Raw genomic sequence first — 13052 nt, forward strand, 5'->3', positions numbered from 1 at the left:
CCAATGTTCAGCTTCATTGGATGACTCAAGTTCTATAATTATGAGGTAGGACATAAAAATTCTCTGCCGCTTTCTATACACCATACATAATTTTATACACCTCTATCATTTTTTCCTAAATGAGTAAAGGAAAACATAACCTTTCCTCATAGGGGAATTGCTCCAGCCTCTTGATCATTTGGTTGTCCTTTCCTGGATTTCATTCATTCATATATAATATATAACCTGTTTGTCTGCTTGCATTTCTTTTGCCAAAGTTCATTGGTCAAGCTCATTACTGCCTCCAGCCACTGAACAGCCTCTCCTGATTCACATGACAGAGTTGGGTGTCAATCACATACTGATGACTCTATACTCCAAATCCCTGGAAGGCTTCTCCCAGTGGCTTCATATGGAGCCCTGCAGATCCCTACAGCCCCAAAGCAAAGGGGCCAAGCAGAAGCCTCCTAATGCTACTCTCTGGTTGCAATTCTGCAAGTAGCACTGGAACAGCCATAAAATGGTGCACGCAGCTTCTAAACTGCAGAACCCCTCCATTGTAGTAGTCAATGATATTGAAAGCTGCTGAAAGATCAAGGAAGATCAACAGGGCTGCATTCCTGATTTACATTTTGCAACAGGGCTGCAAAATGACTTATGTTTTCCCAATGTAAGTCATCAATCAGGGTGGTCCAAGTGATTTCAGTGCCAAAGCCTGGCTGGAAGCTTGATTGAAGTAGGTCTAGAAAATCATTTTCTTTTAGGCACATTTGAAGCTGGCCAGCCACCACCATCACTTTCATCACCTTGCCAAAGGAGGGGACATCAGTGACAGGGTAGTAGTTGTCTAAAACCTCTAGGTCCTGGGAGGGCGTTTTAAGGGCCAGGTCACCTCCTTCAGGGCAGCAAGCATTACACCCCCTCAGAGCAAGGTATTAACAACCTGCTGGACCCATCCATCTTGTAAGACATGGCAAACAAGGCTCAAGAGGGCATGTGGTTGGCCAGACCCCTGCAAGACCTGTCCGCTCCCTCATGCTGCAACAACTGAAACTGATCCCAGCCAACTCATCTCCAAAATGCTCTGGGTGCTTCAGAATGACCACCAGCAGCTGTGCCCTCAAGTTCAGAGAGGATGCAAGCAGCTTTGCCTTCAAAGTGCTTTGCAAACCTTTTCACAGCAGGTTTCCAAGGGATCTGCCATTTTGCTCACTACTGGGCAGTACTGAGCTACACAGTTAAGCACTTTGTGAAGTTCCATTGATTTTAACTGTGGAAATTAGAGCACATGCTGAACTGTCCCACAGAAGTCAATGGAGCTTCAAGGTGCTTAAATATGCTTGGATCATCTTTTTTAAAAATCTGGACTTTGCTGAATACAGGAACATTCGGGTAGCCTTTAAAAATAGAGGGAATTAAGAAGTGGGGTTACCTCAAGAGCTGTAATGCTATTTAATTCATTTATAAACGAGCAGACGACAGAGCGAGCATCAAGGCAGTCACGTTTGCAGATAAACACAAAATTATTTGGGATGATGCAAATCCAAGCAGACTTCAAGTAGCCCCAAATAAATCTCTCCAAACTGGATGATTGGGCAGTAAGATGGCAAGCAAGATGCGGTGTGAGTAAGTACAAAGTGATGCACACTCTGTTAAAAGCAATGAGGGGGTTTGAACAGATTATGCCTTTCCAAGAGGAGATGGGGCCATTCATGCTGAATAACTCATTGAAAAATAATATTCAGCAGTATTTTTTAAAAAGACAAACTGTCAGTTCAGGCTAATTCAGAAAGCGATGGATAATTCAAAGGTCAGTAGCACAATCTCTTTTTTAAAAAAAAAACACCAGTGTAGCTACTACTTAAGACCTGGAGCTTCTTGACCTATGGGGAAAGGCTAAAATTAATTTAGGCCTTTTCATTGTCATACACACACACACACCTTGTGGGGCAGGCAAGGCATGAGTGACCTTTATAAAGTTCTGAGAGGTGTGCAGAAAGGGATATATATGTTTTTTTCCCCTTTCCCTTTCATGTAATACCAGAACTCAGGATAACCCAATGGAATTGATCCGTTTCACAACAGATAAAAATAAGGACTTCGTCAATCCAGAAATATATGGCTGGCTACTGTTAGAGTTATGGCACCAGACTAGATGGACCTTTGGCTTCATCCAAGCAGGGCTGCTGTTTAGTTCTTGATTAAAGGTCTGAGGCTCAGCCCGGTGAAGACATTATGGAAATTTGTGACCTTTCCCTCCTCATTTTGTTTCTCTAAATTGTGTTCAAGATGGTCTCTTTCCTATGCAGATCTAGATGCCTCCCCCTCTATATTTTTTTAAGTGACACACATGGACTGGCTACCCTGTGGGGCAGTGGATGTTGCTCTGCCAGTACTGGATGTGAACTAGAATGCAAAAGCATCCTTTTTTTTCTCATTTGGAAAGCTATACGTAAGACAAAGTTTATGACCACTTGTAAAAAGCTGTCCTTAAATACTTGTCTTTGGAAACCTCAAAGTAATAAATAAGAAATATGAAATCCCTATGCTGTTACATACTTCATCCACTAGCATCATTACTGCCAGATTCATGATTTTAATTTGAAGGAAGCTTGCTTACCTCTTGCTGTTTACAGCAAGAGAGGGGGTGGTTTATACATGAAGAATCCTGTCCCAAGGACAACATTATAATTTTTCTGGCCCCTTCTAGCTCTAGCATTTCAATAAAACAGACACACAAAAGTTATACACAAAACAGAATGTGTAAGTAACACAGAAAACCTGACCTTTACAGTGTCCAAAACATCTCGTAAAACAGCTACATCAGAGTTGATTTCCCTCCATTATGAGCCCCTGATCAAACATTTTCTTGCAAGCAGTTCATATCTAAAGACACTATGAAATCTTGCAACATGAAGAATATATCACAGATTTTGGCTTCCCTTCCAGGTCAGAAAGCATTTCACTCTGCAATGCAAGCCAGGAAATGGAGCTAATTATTAGAAACCGGCTGATCTAATTATTAGAAACCAGCTCATAACAGCAATGAAACCCAGCCCCACAAATCCTTAAAAAAACCAAAAACCAATACGAAGCCAGATACAAACAATTGTATTAACAAATATGGAGGAACTGACCAATTACCTAGCTGCACCAAACACCTTCAAGAGCAGGGCTGTAGATGCCAAGGAGGCATCATAACCAGTCTATGTAATCATAGACAGGTGGTTCAAGGTTTCCCCAACTGCCTTTTCAATTGTTGCTCATACCTTATAGGCATGGTATTTCACCTCACAATTCAAACCCAAAATGGTCTCGCAGATACCTAAACCCTCTCATCAGCCAGCTACAAATCTTCCCCAAACCTTCTGCGATGGGTGGTTCTGATACAGTGGGAGAATGGCAGTTTTGTAGGTGTCCATATTTAAGACAACATTTTTCTCTAAGGAGATTTGCTTAGGAAGGAAGTATTGATCTTTCAGGAGTAGGGAAGCTTTATGTGGAACAGCGTGAGGGAAATTTGTGCAAATGGAAGGTCGGGAACAGCGTGAGAAGCTTTAGTTGGGGTTGTGTGTATATTGTGGGGAATGCATGTGTGTCATGCTGTGGGAAGGAGACAGTGCCAGAGGGAGATGGTGCAATCTGTAGCTTACCGAGGTGGGAATCTGTGCAGATCCCATTATCAATCATATTCAGGGAAGTGGAAAGAGGAAGCCAGCAGGCTTTTCCCCAGCAGGAAAAAAACACCTTGTCCTCCTTTCTGCATGAGCGGCTGGTGTTCCAAAGGCAGCTTGCCTCCCTTTCCCCCTTCCAAGAGTCATGCGCTAGCCATAGGCAGGTACCCCACCTGTTCCAGAAGAAGGAGCAGCGGGAGGGTGACACGCTATTGGCACCCACCTGCTGGTCCACGACTTGCCATGTCACAGTCTTGAGGAGCAAAAAATAAAGTCCCCCCCCCCCAATCTCTGTCCGCTGCCTCTTTATGGATGGGCACAAAGTGGGGTAGATGGGGAAGGATCTCCCATTTTCTCTATTATCTTCCTCACCTACTCAACACCCCCTCCACACACCCAATTCACCTTCTGTGCTGGGGGATAGGAAGGATCTGTTTACCCAGGATGTAATAGCTGGCGGATACAACTGAGGATGACGAGAGCCTCGCTCTTTAGGCAGCCACCCCACACAGAAGGGGAGGGAGAAGGGCCATGGGGGGGTGTTGAGGGGCCCCTGAAATTAAACGCAGGCGGTGGGCAAGGGGTGGCGGGGTGGCAGGGTAGGGTAGAGCAGTGCCTATTGCCCCCCAACCTCCCCTGGCGGCGAAGCATCTCCCGTTGCAAAGGGCGGTCGAGATGGGGGCGGGGGGAGCTCCGGTACCTGAAATTGGGGGGCGAGGCGAGGTGCAGCCCCAAGAACGGGGAGGATCCGGTCGGGGACGTGGCTCCTTTCTCTCTCTCCGCCATTCTCCCTCTCCATGCAGGCGGGAGGCGAGGGGGAGGGGGATGCCGAGGCTGGCAGGCAGGCAGGCAGGCAGGCACAGCGGAGGGAGGGCTCAGCGGGGCAACCAGACAGCGATTATTTACCGGCGAGGAGGGCGACGGCGGCGGGTGGGTGGCGGGGAAGGGGGTGAGCGAGGTGCGGAAGGATCAGCGGGAGGAAGCCGGTGGGGGTAGAAGCGCGTGAGCGCGAAGAGGCGCTGCCGCTGATGCTCCTCCGAGCCCAAGCAGGTTCCCACCTCTGTGGCGGCGGCGGCGGCAGCTGCAAGGCAGATGTCGTCGCCACCCCACCCCACGGCTGGATGCAGCAGGCCGGCCAAGCCCACCCACCACCACCCGCTTCCCGCCTCCTCTTGCCAGGGGGAGCTGCAGCAGCAGCAGCAGCAGGTGAAGCGGGCCGCCCCCACCAGGCACAGGCGGGCGGCCTGCGCGGCGGCCAAGCCAAAAGGCGCCTGAGGAAAAGCAAGCGGCGCAAAGGCGGGCCTCGGGCCTCTGGGGTGGGGTTTGCAGGGAGGGGAAGCCGGAGGAGGAGCTCGCCGGGAGTGGCTGGGAAGCAGGTGGGAGCGGGAGAGGAGTCGCCCGAGCCAAAGAGGCGGTTGCGCGCTGCGCGTAGAAGAAGCCGGGCCTGGGAGCTGTACCTGAAGCTGCTCTAGATCTATGCGTGCATATTCGTGTACGCGTGCTTTATGTGTGCAGAGAGAATCCCCCCTTGACTGCGTGGCGTTTTCTTTGTAGTAAAGGGCGGCCTGTAAGTTTCGTTCGGAAATCCCGTAAGTACAGCGCCACCAGCGCACGTACATTCATTACGCGTTCATTGCAGACACCAGTCTCTGCCCCCACAGAGCTTACAGTCTAAATTCGGACAGGGCAGGAGGGCGACAGACGTGCGGAAACGCGAACAACCAGGCAGGAATGTGAGGAAATCAACTGGCATTTAGGTCTCATTTGAGGAGGCAGACGATCTCCTTATTGTGCTCCGTGACCATTGGTGCTCATGGCAGAATGGGGTGGGTGGTTATACACTATCGCAATTTCAATACTATTTACACCTGCAATGCAAAAAGGTTTGGGGCAGACATACTGCTTTGCTTCCCATCAGTGCGCATCCCATAACTTCCTGCTGCCTTCCCGTAACTTTTAATACCACAAATGTTTTGCTGGGTGTTGTTATTCTTTTGTCCCACTTTTGTTGCCATTTAGCCCCTTCCAGGTGGTAATAATGCGGTAACATTGGGGAAGCAGCATGGAACAGCTAATAAAGTAGAATGGGATGTAGATGGTCCTGTATAAATCTACTTCTAATGTGCTATTATTGTATCCACACAAAAATTACAGAATACACCTGCAGCAAAAGCCCATCAGTCTGGAGGTGCCCACAGTAATTAGGTCACAGTTTTCACTGAAAAGGAGCATGTATTTGTTGCAATGAAGAGCATTTAGAAATGTCAGTGGATCAAAAATGCAGCTATTGGATTACTGACCAGGGTCCCCTTTAGAGTTCATATAACTCCCATTTTAAAAGAGCTGCACTGGTTGACATTTCATTTCCAGGTTCAATTCAAGGTGCTCATGTTAGTGTTGAAGTCCCAAATGACTTAGGCCCCAAATAGTTGAAAGACTGCTGAACATGGCTGTCTTTCTTAAGATCTGCAGAGGTAGTACACTCGGAAGTATGGTGGCCCAGGAGAGGGCTGTGGCAGCCCCTCATTTGTGGAACTCCCTCCAAACGGGCATTTAGCAACTTAATTGTACAGCTTTCATTATGCTGGCAATGTTGGACAGTTAAGGTGTTTTTTGTGGGACCCTTCTCTTTCATTGAATTTATATTAGGAGTTTGGACAGGGAGTAGGCTATAGGCCAAGACTGTTCTAATCCCTGGATCCAGCAAGTGTTAAAATATAAGCAAGGATTCAAATTCATGGTGAGGCTACAGCCTAGACCAGAGCTTTCAAAACTTTTCATGTTGGTGACACACTTTTTAGATATGCATCATTTTGCGACACAGTAATTGTGTTTTACTAGCAAACCGGAGGTTAAACGTACTCCTTTCCAGCCCTGGGAGGAGCATGGGCAGCATTCACACAACACACCTACACACTGCAGCCGACACACTAATGTGTTGCAACACAGTTTGGAAAGCTCTGGCCTAGACCATTAAATGGAGTGGCTTTGTGCTAGATGGCAAATGAGGGGGCCCCTCCCTCAAGCGGCTGGTAGCTAGATATCCAAAGGCAAGAGTTGAAAGTTATGTGACCTGGAAGCTAGACATTGGAAGAAAAGCTGCAATCTGGGAGCCAGAGAGTGAGAGCCGTGATTGATTTCTGTTTGAATTCAATGCTGGGATAAGCAATGACTGTTTGGAGTGTTAATGCTGTGAATCCCTCCGTTGTAAATTCAGGTTGTATGTATGTGTAAATAAACCATATATCATAAATACACAACAGTCTCTGCTGTACTTCATTGTGAAAGAAATATGAACCCTGGGTATGTTCCTGGAACTCCTAGAATCTCACAACGCTTGCCTCTGGCAAGCAATTATTATTATTATTACAGTGGTACCTCGGGTTACATACGCTTCAGGTTACATACACTTCAGGTTACAGACTCTGCTAACCCAGAAATAGTACCTTGGGTTAAGAACTTTGCTTCAGGGTGTTATCTATCTATCTATCTATCTATCTATCTATCTATCTATCTATCTCTATCCCCTTTTCCCTGGCAGGACTTCAGGGCAGCTTACAGATAAAAGAGCCACTAAAAACATAGCGAAAAATCATTAAAAAACCAATTAAACATTGACAGAATTGAAACTATATGTATATATAGAATCTATTAAAACCATGCTAATGACGATGAAACAGAACAGCACAGCACCAGCTCTTCCATTAGAAGCAGTCATTTCCCAAAAGACTTGGAATAAGAAAGTCTTCACTTGCCAAAAGAAGGAAAATGAGAACTTCAGTCCAGCTTCTCTAGGGATTTCCATTGTCTGGGAGCAGCCACCAAGAAGGCCCTCTCCCATAGCACTACCGAATGTACCGGTGAGGGTGGTAGGACCGAAGTCAATCCCTTCAGATATCTAGCAAGAGCAACCTGTCCTCTCCAGGCAACCTCGTGCGCAGAGAGGAAAAAGGAGAGAAAAGGGTGCCCCAACCCACCAATGACTTTGGTCCACTAGTAAGCAACACCCCACCCTTTACTCCTGATGGAATGTGGTCCTTGACAGCACAGATATTGTCCTACCACCTCCAGTTTATATAATAACAAGTGTAGGTTGTGAAGTATTTTGCATCCCCATACTTGCTTCATACTCACTCTGTAAGTTGGCCAATAGTTCTAGTTGTGAAGGGCTCTTTGACAATTTCAATAGCTGCCCAGAAGGGAGAAAACAAGCAAGTTTATCTTCTTTGATGAATATAAGGTTCAGTATAATTCCCCCCATCTGCCTGCTTTCTCCTCTAAATACTCATTCTGTTATTTTATCTAAGCCATTTATACACCACTTAAATATTAATATTTCTAAGTAGTGTACATTAAAACAATTGTAAGAAAATGGGGGGGGGGGGAATCATAAAACTAACCACTCCTTTGAAATGCCTGCTAGAACAGCAAAGTCATGGCCGTGTGCCTGAAGTTCATCAAGGAAGGGACTTGCCTAATTTCAGCTGAAACGTCCACAGCCATTCTGATTTTCTGCTCTACATGCAGAAAATATATGCATTTATTTGATTTCAGCTAGTGTTTTTGCTTTCCCTTCAGCATTGATTTATCAATATCCTCTGCTCAACTTATCTTAGATGATTAAAAAGTACCCTGGTCTTCTTCTGTAAGAACTATTTATCCAAGGAGTTTCTCAAGACTGTTTCTTTGAACCCTGATGGATTTTTGAAAAAAAACAGGCTAAACCCTTAAAAACAACCCATCCAAAAACCCTTTCATCTGCCACGCAGCAGCTGTGTTGCATATAACTAATCAATTTGCTACTTCAGAATGACCTAGAAGAGATAGTAGTTGTGCAAGTTCAGTAGCGTTGTCTTATTTGCAATACTGGGTAACTATTCATTTGCAGTCCATTCCAGAAAGATTAAATATCACTGCTGATATAGCTTACCCCATGGTAAGGGACTAATTAACAGCAGCAAGTGTTATTGTTTTCTTTCTACCCACAGCTGAGCAGCCAGTTAACACTGCGGCACAATTTTTTGATGCTCACAGGTTGCTACTTGTTGCTTCTGTATCCCCAGCACGTCATCCTTTGAAAATACATTTTGCAGCCTCCAAGGTAAGTGACAAAAATCCAATGTATTGGATAGAACTGGATAGCTCCCAGAATTTCTTATAAGGATTAATATTAACAGCAATCAGTATGCAGGCTGTGGGCAACTAAGGAAGTGATCTGCATGTTTGAATGAATTTAAGGGGCATTCATTATTTCCATGTTTGAATTTCAACCTCTTTCAGGATAGCGGGGAGAATATTATTAGAGCATGCAACAAAATCCATAAACAATATGGAGAAGAAATTGATTTTTCAGCTTAAAGTATGGTCTGCTTAAATAATTTGTGATTACTGTTGAGAAATCTGAAAGCAGCAAATATTGGAGAACTGGGCTGAGACTACAGGGCCTGGACAGGAACTGAACTGTATATAGTACAACATAGAGCTCTTTTTGATTCAGTTTAATTAAGAACCAACCTCTGCAGATTTTCAATCTTCTTGCACTACAGGAGCTGCACAAGTGTAAATGAAAGCTGATTCTTGTACCTCAGGGCTACAGCACACGTCCATTTTGTAGTAGTTTACTCAAACCACCACAATCCTTCTCCGTTTGTCCCTGCATCCACTTCCTGTGTGCTATATTTTAGGTTGTAAACACCTTGGGCAGATTTGTTCACTTGTATTTGGTAAAGCACCATTGGCACTTTTAATAACTGATCTATGTTGCCTTATGAGGAATGGCTAAGGGAGCTGGGCATGTTTAGCCTGGAGAAGATGAGGTTAAGGGGTGATATGATAGCCATGTTCAAATATATAAAAGGATGTCACATAGAGGAGGGAGAAAGGTTGTTTTCTGCTGCTCCAGACAAGCGTACACGGAGCAATGGATGCAAACTACAAGAAAGAAGATTCCACCTAAACATTAGGAAGAACTTCCTGACAGTAAGAGCTGTTCGACAGTGGAATTTGCTGCCAAGGAGTGTGGTGGAGTCTCCTTCTTTGGAGGTCTTTAAGCAGAGGCTTGACAACCATATGTCAGGAGTGCTCTGATGGTGTTTCCTGCTTGGCAGGGGGTTGGACTCGATGGCCCTTGTGGTCTCTTCCAACTCTATGATTCTATGATTCTATGTTACTAGCATGGTTTTTCTGTTATTGACCTTTGCCTCACGGAAGGCAAACCCCTTTTGTCTTAAGCCTTCCAAAACTATTTCCCCTGCATTTTTATTTAAAAGCAAAATCTGAACTTTTTTGGAGAATGCATCAGGAATGTTCCTGGGCACGTTTTGCCACCAATATTTAAACCATAGGTCCCTCCAGATGTTTTTGGGACTCTACTCCCATCAGCCCGTCAGCATGGTCAATCGTCAGGAATGATGGAAGTTGTGCTTCAACAACATCTGGAGGGCAACACATTAGCCACTCATGGTAAAGGGGAAGAAAAGAAGCACTATATGTTGTTCCAGAATTGAGCACTCCATTTCCAGACATCAAATACAAGACAACCAGTCCAGGATTTGCTGGATTTATTAACAATTCAAATTAACCAAGACAAGAAATTCGGGGATAAAGACATTTATAAAACAAGTTAATAGTTACAACACAACTGTAAAAGCAGGAATACATTTTAAGGAACTGAAGTCACAGTTTGAATTTGAAATTAAGAAAGTGCATTTCTTTCCTCTGAATTAGGAAATAGGGCTCACTCCTTCATCGCTACTTTCAGTTCCACTAAGTTTTCTGGAGACAGAACACCAGATAATATGGATTATACTTGTCTTTCTGCTAGGGAGGAGCCAGAAATGATGGCTTAGGAAGTAAGGACATCCAACAAGAGGCCTGAATAGGTAATCTAGTTTGTGAAGTGTGTCCAAGAGTTTCAATGAACAAGTGTATTGGATAAGCTTTCAGAGAAGTGTTACTGAAAGTGGTGTTCACATATTCCCCAATTAGAATGATGGTTTCCCCATGTCTTCAAGGCTGTCCTTCAGTGTCTCAACATTCAAAAAGTCTAGGTCACCCATTTTGACAGAGTTAATGTTGTAAAAAGAGAGTAAACCATTAGGGCATTATATAGCTTCATATACTGCTGAGAATCCATCTGTGATAAGCTTCTTTGACTCTAACTTCTAACACGATTGAAGTGCTTCACACAGGAAAAAATATTACTCGGAACAGCTCATGTTACTATATGAGACCTGCTATATAAAACAATCTCTTCTCAAGATCACAAACTCAGTATTTCCCACTGATCTGAGACTGGACTGGGGGGTGGGGCAGAATAAACCCTGCCAAGGTTACACTGAAAACAAATCAAGAAAGCATGATCAATAATCTGAAGGCGCTATGATGTTATCTGGCTAGAATTCCAAGTACTCCATAAGGTGAAGGCAATGCATGCAGTGCAGGACTTGGAGTACTTCAACGAAAGAGGTGCAAATGCACTGCAACCTACAGCTGGGGGAAAAGGGACCAACTACATTGGAAGGAGATTGCTAGGAAAATACACACAGAAGAGGTCTTTTCCGTCTCTCTTACTCCCAGTGCCACATTAACTTCACATAAGTCACAATAGACATGATTCAATCCATTCCATGAACTGATTGCAGTAAAAGGAGAAACTGAATGAGTTTTCAGCAATGTCAGAAAACTCATTCAAAACTGGCACGGCTTCTGAGGTACTCAAAAAAGCAAGTTCACACAAGCAGGACTGTTATAGTGTTTTTTAAAAAATGCTATAGTAATCTGATTTTGCAGAGAAACTCAGCTTTCTGAACTGTGTAAATTATGCAAATGAAGACCATTTGGTCTTTTATTTTGCCTGATTTACTCTACTTCTGCTAATTGTGGAGAGAGGCAAGAAGCTATACCTTCTGACCACAGGAAATGTCACTCAGCAGTTCATCAAGCTTCTGAGAGGTCAGCAGGAACAATATGCACATGCTCCAAGCATGTCTTTGCAACCATAAGGACTAGAAACTTGCTTTTGTAAAAACTGAAATCAGCATTTTTTAATCAAAGCAAAGTTCTGTGGCCAGTATTATATTCTGCACTCTTGCAGAACTGTATTCCAGTCAAGATACCTCTTTTCAGCATCAATGAATGGAAACATGAACACTATGCGTTGGAAGAGCCATAGTGGATTTTCACACCTAACTGAATAGTTATTGCCATTCTGGCCATCCATCTTACTTACTATTGCTGTCCTAAGTCAAACTGGTCATTGCTGTTACTGCACTGTTCTCTTTTGTTTCAATACATGCCACCGTTTTGGCAGTCTACGTATTTTTGTTGATGTGCACACCTGAGTGCACGGTGTTACTCGTTTGAATAGCAGAGACAGTATTTGGAGTGTTTAATAGATGCAGCTCCTGGAACTATGGTAAGCACCATTAAATATTTTGCATGGTTCACCTCGGTAACCTGCAAGTAAGTGATGAGTGAACACTAAGGGATGCTCTAAATTGAGCAACAAATGGATCCCACCTGAAGTAACAGGTATATATTTAGGAATGAGCAAGTCTTATTCAATGTCGTTTCTTAGCAGACTCCAACTGTATCTCAGGAAAGCCAGAGATTTGTTCTCCAGGGCTTTTGGTTATCGATGAAGCTTGCTCACTGCATCCTGCACAGGAGTTTAAGAGGCCTGGTGTGGAATCTGTGTTACACATTAACACACTTGATGGGTAAAGTTGTTGGTCAACGTTCTGATCCTTCTGGCAAAAATCCTTCTCTGCTACTGAAGTGCCTATTCCAGAACCTGACTTTTGCCTTGTCAGTTTCTCATTTCAGGCTGTAAAGAAATAAAAGAGCCCACAGGTTAGTTTTCTCCCTCAGAAACAAGCCAATTTGCAGATATACAATCTAAACAAGGCAAGACTGCTGGGAAAGAAAGAGGTTTGTGAGAAATGTTTTAAGGCATAGCTTAAACTATTGCAAGAAGAACAAAGTACAGGTATTGGAAGGCAGTGAGCTGCAGTCTGAGAGTATTGGCAGACTAGAGATGAAAAAGGAAATAGAGGACAGACAAGGTAGATAAGGATACAAATGGTGAAGAGATTGAAAATCAATAGTAGTAATAAACTGGATCCAATAAGAAGAAAGAAGTCAATGAAGGAAGTGTAATGAGGAATGGGGGCAAAAAAGGTAGAGAGAGAAAAACTACCACCACTAAATGAACAGCAAAGTTAAAAAAGGAGCAGGTGAAAAATGGATACCAATAAGAATAAGTCATGTCTTTGCAATATCAAGAGATAAAAATGCAAAGTTGTAGCCATTTTTAAAGATTGGAAACATCAAGTTTTTTATAGCAGGTCAGATAAAAGAGAGGCCAGGAGAGTTGCAAGGATTTCAAGGTTCTGTACC

The 13052-nt window shown here is 44.0% G+C and overlaps 2 protein-coding genes across 5 annotated transcripts in view; both read right to left on the reverse strand.

The window, feature by feature from the left end:
* MAPK8IP1 (mitogen-activated protein kinase 8 interacting protein 1) overlaps window positions 1–5226 on the reverse strand; it is a 64960-nt gene extending 59734 nt beyond the window's left edge. Inside the window, exon 1 of one of the 3 annotated variants that reach the window (XM_083463918.1) lies at window positions 5111–5226. Coding sequence is in view for 2 of the 3 variants with exons in the window: in XM_083463916.1 (XP_083320042.1) it covers window positions 4354–4439 (86 nt within the window). In the remaining variant the exon portion in view is untranslated. Of the gene's footprint in view, window positions 1–3248; window positions 3275–4353; window positions 4978–5110 lie in introns of those variants that run through there. The other 2 variants (XM_083463916.1, XM_083463915.1) reach the window with 2 other exon arrangements.
* Window positions 5227–10200: 4974 nt separating this feature from the next.
* CRY2 (cryptochrome circadian regulator 2) overlaps window positions 10201–13052 on the reverse strand; it is a 28666-nt gene continuing 25814 nt past the window's right edge. For both annotated transcript variants that reach the window (XM_083464243.1, XM_083464244.1), the window contains exon 12: window positions 10201–12480. In XM_083464243.1, the coding sequence (XP_083320369.1) occupies window positions 12463–12480 (18 nt within the window). In that variant the 3' untranslated portion in view covers window positions 10201–12462. The remainder of the gene's footprint in view (window positions 12481–13052) is intronic.

The sequence above is a fragment of the Podarcis liolepis genome (genome assembly GCF_965112155.1).
Source record: "Podarcis liolepis genome assembly, chromosome: 1".
In the NCBI taxonomy this organism is placed as follows: Eukaryota; Metazoa; Chordata; class Lepidosauria; order Squamata; family Lacertidae; genus Podarcis; species Podarcis liolepis.